Source organism: Aulostomus chinensis, chromosome 10 (assembly GCF_037954235.1).
Source record: "Aulostomus chinensis isolate RoL2024-O1b breed Wild chromosome 10, RoL_Achi_v1.0, whole genome shotgun sequence".
NCBI lineage: Eukaryota > Metazoa > Chordata > Actinopteri > Syngnathiformes > Aulostomidae > Aulostomus > Aulostomus chinensis.
The window spans coordinates 674,843-684,953 of NC_141329.1; the positions used below are offsets into that span (position 1 = coordinate 674,843).

At 49.8% G+C, this 10,111-nt stretch overlaps 1 protein-coding gene across 2 annotated transcripts in view; it reads left to right on the top strand.

Moving 5' to 3' along the window:
* The window catches only part of cbl (Cbl proto-oncogene), a 30,696-nt gene extending 21,650 nt beyond the window's left edge, over positions 1-9,046 (top strand). Inside the window, exons 6-16 of one of the 2 annotated variants that reach the window (XM_086215341.1) lie at positions 684-821; positions 1,205-1,292; positions 3,325-3,456; positions 3,549-3,767; positions 4,509-4,640; positions 5,089-5,556; positions 5,787-5,875; positions 6,013-6,219; positions 6,287-6,378; positions 6,460-6,702; positions 7,906-9,046. In XM_086215341.1, coding sequence (XP_086071467.1) covers positions 684-821; positions 1,205-1,292; positions 3,325-3,456; positions 3,549-3,767; positions 4,509-4,640; positions 5,089-5,556; positions 5,787-5,875; positions 6,013-6,219; positions 6,287-6,378; positions 6,460-6,702; positions 7,906-8,201 — 2,104 coding nt within the window. In that variant the 3' untranslated portion in view covers positions 8,202-9,046. The remainder of the gene's footprint in view (positions 1-683; positions 822-1,204; positions 1,293-3,324; positions 3,457-3,548; positions 3,768-4,508; positions 4,641-5,088; positions 5,557-5,786; positions 5,876-6,012; positions 6,220-6,286; positions 6,379-6,459; positions 6,703-7,905) is intronic. The other variant, XM_086215342.1, reaches the window with a different exon arrangement.
* The last annotated feature ends 1,065 nt before the right edge of the window (positions 9,047-10,111 follow it).

Genomic DNA, 10,111 nt, shown 5'->3' on the forward strand with positions numbered 1-10,111 from the left:
TAATAAATTACAGCTTTCTGTGTGATGCAGCAGTTTTTCTACTTAAGAGGGAACCAGAGTTCATCCTCATTCACCACATCAAAGCTGTTAACTTCAGACCCCAGTGGTCAGCAGCTCCTAACCCCAGCACCGACCCCCTACTGACTCTGGACTGACTCGGGTCCTGTAAGAGTTCATCACGTCACCAAGTTGAAACAGGCAGAAACTGGAAAGTGAGTCCACGTCTCATGTCCAGAAGCTGCTCTTTGTCTAAAATGCTGCAAGTACGTTTCATCCAAAGAGTAACAACAGCCCTGTGCTCCCCAACACACACACACACACACACACACACACACACACACACACACACACGCTCAGCTCTTTATACATGCAAACACAGTGTTGACAGGTGGGTTTGGAATGTCTTACTTACTTATTTGCCTCCAGAACCTTTCCAAAGACGATCACCTACACACACGTGTGTGAATCTTATCTTGGCTTTAATGAGACGTGGGTTCAATGCACAGTGACCGAATATTGACTTTCCTCTCAGTTGGTTTATATTTTGCAAATATCTCCGTGAATATGTAATGGTGCACCCTCATTGGCTGAGATCAGAAATGTGCTGTTGCATCTGTAACCACACCCAGAAGTGATGTCATGGTGTCGTCAGCTGATCAGATGTCTCATGGATCTCTCTGCAGTTACATCTTTCGGCTGAGTTGTACTCGGCTGGGCCAGTGGGCCATCGGTTATGTGACGGCAGATGGAAACATACTCCAGACCATCCCCCACAACAAGCCCCTGTTCCAGGCCCTCATCGATGGCTTCAGGGAAGGATTGTAAGTCCGGTATTCTTGTGCTTGGTACATGATTGTCAGTCAGTGTCGCTGTCGTGTCGCCATCCTTGATCTGAGTAAAGCTTCCGATCACACGCAAGGTCACTCTTTTCCCTTTCACCTCTGCTTTTCTTCATGTTTCACCCAAGAAAACATGCATGTCTGTTCCATGACTGAAACTATAGCTCAGCCACCTCATGGCGTTTTTTGTCATTTCATTGGCATCGCAACCAGAAGGAAACTGACGCCGACCTCAGGCTGTTGCTCACTTAAGTGCAGCTCAGTCAGTCAGTGGCTTAACTTGCAGCTGTAAATGATAACTCTTCCACAGAAGCTCCTCTGAGAATCGGCCTGCTGTCTAATTATATGCCTCTCCGCTTCCTCAGCTATTTATTTCCTGACGGCCGGACCCAAAATCCTGACCTGACGGGACTGTGTGAGCCGTCACCTCAGGATCACATCAAAGTCACACAGGTCGGAGAATCGTGCTTGCATCTGTAATACCTCTGTACACACACACACACACACACACAGAGTCAGGCCTGAACTCATGTTAAACGCCCACATCATTGAGTGAGGAAGCAGTACTGGTGGTTTCTTTTGGCCAAAGTGATCAGTTTGTCTCTTTAGATGTAACAAAAGTAATTAATAACAGCTGAGAAATGACATGAAATATAATATGAAAAAAACAGGCTGTCTGGTGGATTGTGTTTTTTGAGAGGTGGAAATGCTCTCTAGGTACGTGGGATGCCTGAGATCATGTGTTGTCATCAGTTTTTCAAATGTCGGAGACTCTTGGTTCTCAGGTGACTCAACTCAAACTGATGTGCTGCTTCAAAGTTGAGACCAAAGTCATTTGAGCAACCTGAGACGGGCCCGCAGCCCACCTGAGGAACTGCTGCTCCAGTTGTCTATCGCTTTAATGAGGTTCTGAGAAGCAGATCGGTGCGAATATCAACCCTCGGGCCGATCACGATATGTTCCATGGAGTGATCCATTGTAAAAATGAGCGATGTCTGCTGGTATCATCATGCCCAGCTCCTCCAGCAGTAAAACAGTCGCAGGACTGTAAATAGTGTGGCTTTTGAGAGCAGGTGGAAACCAGTGACGCAGCGTCGGACATGTCGGAGTGTAGATGACCTATGGCGAGCCATTTTAACATTTAATAGCTAGCCTGGACATGTATTAACAGATATCCGTAATTCAATTCTTCCTGTCCGAAAGTAACATTCCCGATATCCACTAAATAATTCCTCCTATTCACAATTGTCATTTCAGATATCACAACATCATCCTTACTGGGACAAATGACGTCCCTGTTCCCATTCATGTGTGCGGGGTTTGTCATTCCGGATCGTTAGAATTCATTTGCAGATACCTGCAACTGAATTACGACTATCCTTATTTACATGTAGAGATAACTACAGCATAACTGTGACTAATCAGAATTCCAGTTAAGGATGTCTCCAAAGCCGTTAATTCAAGACATCTGCATTTGTGTTTCGGGATATCTTCACTTGACTTTTACCAAGAGTGTCACTGTGGAAACCTTGACACGGATTTTGATTAGAGATCTTTGACCTCATTCTACCTGGTCTGGATGTGTTAGAGTTTTGCCTCGGTGAAATGACTGCAGAGATCTGTAAAAGTGGGGGGCGGGAACAAGTCGGAGCAGGAGCGGCTTGTAATTCAATCAATCAATTGACCGGCTTACTGTTTCTCGCCATGTCGAAGCAGCGGGGAGCTGAAGTTGGCGTGTTTGACAGAGATGAGTGGACTGAGAGCATCCAGACTTCGTCGCAGGTCCTCGAGAGTGTTCAGCTCTCACGTGAACGAAGCTGTCGTTCGCCCCAAATTCCTTGGCAATGAACTCGTTCTGTTTCATGCCATTTTCTGACTACCTCATCCACAACAGCAACCGGCATTCTTCTGCTTGTCTGCTTCATGTAGATTTCCTCTGCTAACGCTGTTCAGTTGTGTTGTGTACTGAGCCAACCTCCAGTGGAGAGTTTGCCAATGAGCCCGGGACGCCTCGCATGGCCAACGTGCAGCACCGCAGTTCTGACATCCTTTACTCTCCTGCTGCCTTGTCAAAACCCAATTAGATATCTGGAGGTGTGGTTTAGGAGTTACGTCATTTACGTCATAGCTGTGCCTTTGACTAGGCAGAATGAACTTATCTATCTTGAATGAAAACCCTTACCAGTCATGATGTGATAACGAGTCAAAATGAAATTATTGATATCGATTATGTTAATTTCAGATTGTCAAATTTGGCTACTAAATGTTAAAATGGCTTGCCACAGATTACCTGCTCTCAGCTCCTCCCCCTCTGTCCGCTGCGCTAGTCTGTAGCTGCAGTGAAGGAGACACGTTAAAGGGTTTGAAACAGTTTCTTCTGATTGAGGTGACGAATCTGTTCTTGCTTCTTTAACTCCTGATTTCATGTACGGACGCCCTGCATGTTGTGGCTGTGTACTGACGCTTGATGTGGTCATGTGATCAGGAGCAGTATGAGCTGTACTGTGAGATGGGCTCCACCTTCCAGCTGTGTAAGATCTGTGCCGAGAATGACAAGGATGTGAAGATCGAGCCCTGTGGTCATCTCATGTGCACGTCCTGCCTCACTGCCTGGCAGGTATGACGGGACGGGGGGGGCGCTGTTAAACGTCTACTCAGACAGACGGTAAGAAGCACATAACCTGATGGAGGCCTCTGGTTGTGCTGCAGGAGTCCGAGGGTCAGGGCACCGGATGTCCGTTCTGTCGCTGTGAGATTAAAGGTACAGAGCCCATCGTTGTGGATCCCTTTGACCCCAAGGACAACAGCGGGGGCTCCTGCAGGGGCGTGTTCGGGGCTGAGGGGGCTCCATCGCCCAGCTATGACGACGATGATGACGACAGACTTGAAGACCCCCATCTCATGATGAGCAAACTCGCCTGTACTAAGGTAAGACTGTGGAGTGGAACAGAGAATCCTTCAGGTTTCCAGTTGAGACACAAGTATTTTTGGAAGATGAAATGAAGTTTGCTCCGGTTGTGAGATGCCTGCAGAGCCCCGGGAGGGCGCTCACTGTCCCCCCGTGTTTCTCTGGCCTCCTGAGAGCTTCACTCACAGATGAAATACTCCTGAGCGCTCTTCTCTCTGTAAGTGAGCTTCAAGCTGGCGGCTCGTGTGTGAAGTCTTTCATCTGTGTCTTTCATGGTGTGGAGGCAGCTAGGCTAGCTAGGCTAGCTGCACCCCTCTGTTTGATATGAGGGTTCTTCTCCTGTCCTGCATCTTTCATGTGCCCTTGAGAAACTGGACTCGTACCTGAGCTCACTCAGGCTTTGATGAGGTCTCTGTATCCCTGTGGCTCTGGGTGCTGGTCTGGCCTTTTCCTCCTCTTTCTCTTTCTTTAAATGAACTTGTACCATGTTTAAACTGCAGTACTTCAGTCTAATGTTACCTCTTGTATACATAGGTGTTACATGGTGCAGCAGAGGGAAGTATTAATGCATGATGTAGGTTTAGTTTCTGCCGTCCAGCTGTGATTCGTTGAGCCTTACTGGTTAAAGTGTTCACACTAAAAACGAGGGGTGCCTGTCTCAGTGACCCTGACTGGAGGGGCGGTGTGGGTCCAGCATGTGAACGTCCATGTAGAATGTTAACGACCCAATAATAATGGCCATATCATTCTGTGTGATCCAGGTGGAACGCCCCCCATCACCTATGTCTATGGCCCCTCAGTCGTCCCTCCCCCCTGTGCCCCCCAGACTGGACCTGCTGCCACACAGACCTCCCAACCCCCCTGGCGCCTCCAGTCCTGGAGTCACCACAAAGGTGAATCAATCGATCAACTTCTTTATTCTTCACCAGACAAATCAAAGGTTCTTTAAGGAGTTTCCAGTTCCTCCTCAGTCTTTCTGCTTGAAGTGAGAAGTGTTCCTTGAAGCTCTTCATCAGCATGAGCTCCTGTTGGCCGCTGCAGGGGCTCTGGTTCTGGTGGTCAGGCGCAGGTCGTTCCTGTCAGCGCTGTGGCTCGTTAGCAGCTGAAGCACATCCAAGCTTTTAGGGTTGGGATGGTTTCACCAAGTTTTATTTTCTGGGTGATTTTCAGACGATCAACACCCTTCATGCTAACGTTGCTAATATGGTTCATGTCACTGGTGTCAATAGTATTAATTGTTGGTCAGTGCTTGCTGATTGCTTCCATCAGAGAAGATTAATGAGTTCTTCCTCTCTCCTGCTCTCCCCTCTCTCCCCCATGTCTCGCTCTCTCTCTCTCCAGGCGGCATCTCATCACAAAGACAAGCCTCTCCCCCTTCCCCCGGCCCTGAGGGACCTCCCCCCTCCTCCTCCGCCAGACCGCCCCCACACGGTTGGAACCGGCCCTGATGGACGGCTGCAGAGGCGTCCTCTCCCCTGCACTCCGGGGGAGTCGACTCGGGATAAGCTGCCTCCAGCACCCCCCAACCGCCCGCTAGCTGACTGGAACTCCCGGCCAGTGCCCAAGGCCCCCCCCTCCTCCTCCTCCTCCTCCTCCTCCTCCTCTTCCTCCTCTTCCTCCTCTTCCTCCTCCTCCTCTTCATCCTCGTCCTCCTCATCCACCCAAGCGTCCTGTGTGGGGGGAGACATTCGAGCTGGTGCGAGGGAGCTCTCCAACCGACACTCCCTTCCCTTGGCCCTGCCGTCTGCTCTGGACACACGCTCGGACCCCCAGAGGAACAACAGCTCCCTCAGTCTGGACCACCAGCTGGTCAGAGGAACCACACACAGAACCACACATAGAACCATATGCAGAACACTTCACAGAACACCTCACAGAACCTCTCTGCCATGTGATGCTCTCTGTCGAGGGTGCAGATGTGGTGTTAGCAGACTCGCCCTTAGAACCTGCCGATACAGAGATGCACTCAGGTTTATTCTTTTTCTGGTTTGGTGAAGAACAAATGTGTTTGAGATTCTCAGCCTCTTCTTCCTTCGCAGCACTTCGCCACGGTAGCGGGTCCAGATTACGACAACCCCAAAGTCAAACCCTCAGCCTCCGCCAACGCCATCTACTCCCTAGCCAGCAGGTACTTTACTTGTTAGTGGCACCAGAGGCACATCAAATGAGCCATGACCTCTCTGACCTCACCCCTGCCGCCCAGACGGAACCCATGACCTCTATTTTAGAACCGGAGCGTTCACAGGTCTACCTGGTTTGTTCCAGACCCTCTTCAGCTCTGAGGCCAGTGACGGGACAGGAGGCGCGTGACAGTGAGGAGGAGTCAGAGTACATGATCCCCTCCTCTCGCCCTGTCCTACCACCCATGACAGCGCCACCTGTAGGGGAGAACCCATCAGCCCTGAGACCCCCACAACTTCAGTCTCTGTCGGCCCTCCAGAACCCAACCCAGGCCCCCACACTCAGCTCACGGTACTTGTCCCACTCAGGTATGGGTCCCCCTCCTGCTGCCACCTCTGACTCCTCTGTCCTTGAGCAGGCTGCCGCTGGCTGAGCTGGAGCTGGACGCGCCTCCAATGTATGAAGCCATGTACAACATCCAGGCCCGGTCCAGCCAGGCCAGAGACTCAGGTGTGTAGTTTATTTTGATGTTTCATGTTGCATTAATAGCACTGCGGCAGGAATGAACCATCTGCCTTCACCCTTCCCCAGAGTACTCAGAGTTGCCCCCTCTGGCACTGACCAATGGCCCCCGGGACCACCCAGCCGAGGACAGGGAAGAGGAGGAGAATGGCTATGACTTTCCCAAACCCCGACTCCCGATGCCCCCGGCCCGCCGGACCCTTTCAGAACTGGGAGGGTCGTCATCCTCGTCTTCATCTTCCTCATCGAGCTCATCCTCCACAGCTGCTTTCAGTCGTCACTCTTTAGACTCGGACGCTGGAGCTGCAGCACGTAAGTTCTCCTGAGTCACTGCCGATTTGGCTTTCCGGCGGAATTCCGCCCGCAGTTATTGGTGATAGATTGGACTCTCGCTCGGATGTTTACTGAACTCCTGCTGCCAGGAAATTTTTTTTCTTTTTTTTTGCATTTCCACATAAAAACAGACATTACAGTGTAATTAACAACTTATTTAGTGATAATTTATAATTGCTCATAGTTTTGCTCGTCAAGAAGCAACACCAATCACAGGGTACTTCATGTCAATTTTGACCTTTTGTGACCTTCGTCATACACTCCCACTCAAGCCTGATTGTGGATCTGGTACTGAAGCCTCTGCGTCAGAAAGAACACAATAAAAATGAAATTATCTAAATGACTAAACTCCATTGAAGGAGACCGGATCAGACCATACAACACAAAAGCTTTTACTAAAAGATTTAAAAGTTTTTAATTTTCAATTTTACATCACGGTCAGTGAATCCATTTGCACCTTTCTACCTTAGCGGTGCTCTGTGTCATCACACACACACCTGCTCGTCAGGACCAATCAGGGGTTCTTTCTCTAAGACACTTTGACACAGTCACCGGGGGAGTTGAGTATTGAACCAGCGACCCCTCGGTTCCCAGACAGCTGCTCTGGCCCACGTCGGTGTGTCACATCGAGCTGCCAGTTCAAACCGTCTCCAAAAATCAAATGACATCAAAATTTATGACAGATCAGGAAGACGGTCATGTTAGAGTTTGCACTCATATTTAGACTTGGGGTCGTGATCCTGGGCTGACGGCTTCAGCGATTTCCTGCAGTAGACCCAAAGATCAAGGAGGTTCTTTGCTGAACCTCTGAAACGTGGAGTCTGCTCCAGCGTGGAGGGCCGACCCTGCGATGGCTTCAGACCTCCAGTTACTCCGATGGAGGCTGGAAGGATCAGGGAGCTGCTGCTCCATCATCAGACGTCTGATGGCGAAGGCCGTAGCTCCTCCTCACACAGACTTTGAAGTCATCTGTGAAGTGGGCTGACATGTACCACACATGATGGTACCAGGAGCGTTCGAACCCCCCATCTTTGTGTGTGGGTGGGCCAAACTTCCTGTGACGAGAAGCACCAGAGGTCAACCGGGTCATCCTTCAGTGGTGTTGAACCAGGAAGCTGGTGCTAGGGTCTAACGCTCATCCAAGTGCCCTGATACTTCCTTTACACTCTCATCTCTCTTCAGCCTTCTCAGAGCCGGTGGAAGCGCCAGAGAGGCCCCCAAAGCCCCTCCCCCGACGAATTAATTCTGAGCGTCGTCCCAGTCCTGTCCCGCCTGTCCCGGCCCCTCCCAGCGTTGGAGCAGCAGGAGCAGAAGCTAACCCTCAAATCAGTAGCGAGATCGAGCACCTCATGAGTCAGGGCTACTCCTACCAGGACATCCAGAAGGCACTGATGATTGCACAGAACAATATCGAAATGGCCAAGAACATCCTGCGCGAGTTCGTCTCCATTCCCTCCACCGCCCACATTCTTACATAGCACACTCCTGGAGCCTCTCCCTCTCCTGTTTGCTCTGTCACCCCAGCTTGGCCCAGCCCGGTCCTTTTATGGTCGGCACCGCCCAGCTGGAAGCCTGCTGCCTGCACCACTACCTCTGGTGCTGGCTGACGCCCCTGTGCATCTTTAACTGGCTCCCAGCATCTCCGGGACTCTGCGCCCCGCACTCATGCGCTTTCAACAGTGGCCGGCCTTCGTTCAACTGCTACAGCAGGTTCCTCTTCCTCTAGAACGTCTCCGCAGGACTGACCCGAGCGCACGTGGAGCAAAGACGGCCCGCCACATGACGAGACTCTGGTGGGAATCCTGGGAAGACTTCTCCTTCATTTTGAAGCCTCTTGCTGAAAATGTAACCAGCACCTCAAGAATAAAACGTAAAATGTATGTCTATATGAAATTTAATATATGAGTAAATGTATATTAAATGTGTGTAATATATACAGTACGTGCATATACAGTATGTGAAACTGATTTCATCTTTGAGGGTCGCTGTTGGTACAAGCGGTTTGGGCAGACGGGGACCAGATTAAAGTGGGTCGGGTGTGAGGAGGACTTGAGTGGGTCAGCAGACCCGCAGCAGAGCCTCGTGGACTCTCTGTCATGGCCTTTAACAGCACCGCTTTGGTACTTTTTTTTTTAGGAAAACAGGCTTTTTTTTGTCATGTTCTTTTCAAAAGTGTGTGTGTGAGTGTGTGTGTGTGTGTGTGTGTGTGTGTGTGTGAGAGTGTGTGTGTGTGTACTAACCCTCCCGACTGGCTCTTCAATGACCCTTGTTGGAGTACATGAATGTGGCTCCGGTGGCTGTCCTGGACGTTCTGCTCGCACCCTTACAGCAGGTGTAAGGGTGCGAGCAGAACGGACCTGGCAGCACCAGACGGGCTCATGTGGTTTGATCCGTGGCGGCTGAATCATTTGTCTTGACGTCATTGGCTGACTGGTTCAGGTTTCTGTCTCGGCGCAGTCCAGTGTTAAGAAACAAGAAAATGTTATTGATTTACTTGGGTAATATTATTGTTAATGATCATGAATATTGTTGTTATGATTAATTCAGAAGTGCTTCACTGCTGCTATTATTGTTGTTAGTGCTAAACAATTAAGCCTTAAATGTACATTTGTGAATATTGTGTTTAACAGTGGTTCTTTAAAGTGACAGTACCCGCTGAGCACCTCCACTCTGTCATGTAGCAAACTTGAAAGTAGGAGTGGCTTGTGAGTGTGTAGCCCTCAAACTGATGATAGTTCACTCAAAAATGTAGTGTTCCTTCCAAGTGCTCACTAATAGGAGTCTTGAGCTCCCTCTGCATCACCTCTGTGACTCCAGAATGTAGGAAGAGCCATCCACGTGTATCTAGCTTGAAGCTAACAGGGACTGGCGGCTAACAGCAGCTCAACTGTTCACTGACTCTCCAGGTGGTCTGGTATATTAGATTAGATTAGATTATACCAGACATGTGACTGGTGATCCACTGACACTTTGATTGGTGTTAAAACACACCAAGTCAAACACTTGTGGCTCAGCGCTAACCTGGAGGAGTTAGCCTGGAGGAGTTAGCCTGGAGGAGTTAGCCTGGAGGAGTTAGCGTGAGCTAGTTGGTGCAACTAAATGCACAAGCTGGCTCTGCTTGTTGCTGCTGACTTCATCAGCACGTTAGCTTGGATTACTGAGCTTATGGCAACAGTATAACTGCATTCTGGAGTCACAAAGAAGAAACGCAGGAGGGAAGAACGTCTTTGAGAGCTCAGTACCGCTGTTTGAGTACTTGAAAAGCCAAATCCTACATTAATTCTCTGATTCGTCTACGAAACCGGCTCCGTGCTGTGAGTTTGGAAACCAGCCACTCGGTGATCGATGGAAGCTTCTCTTGACATCCTTTTCCCTTGGGCCTGAAAGA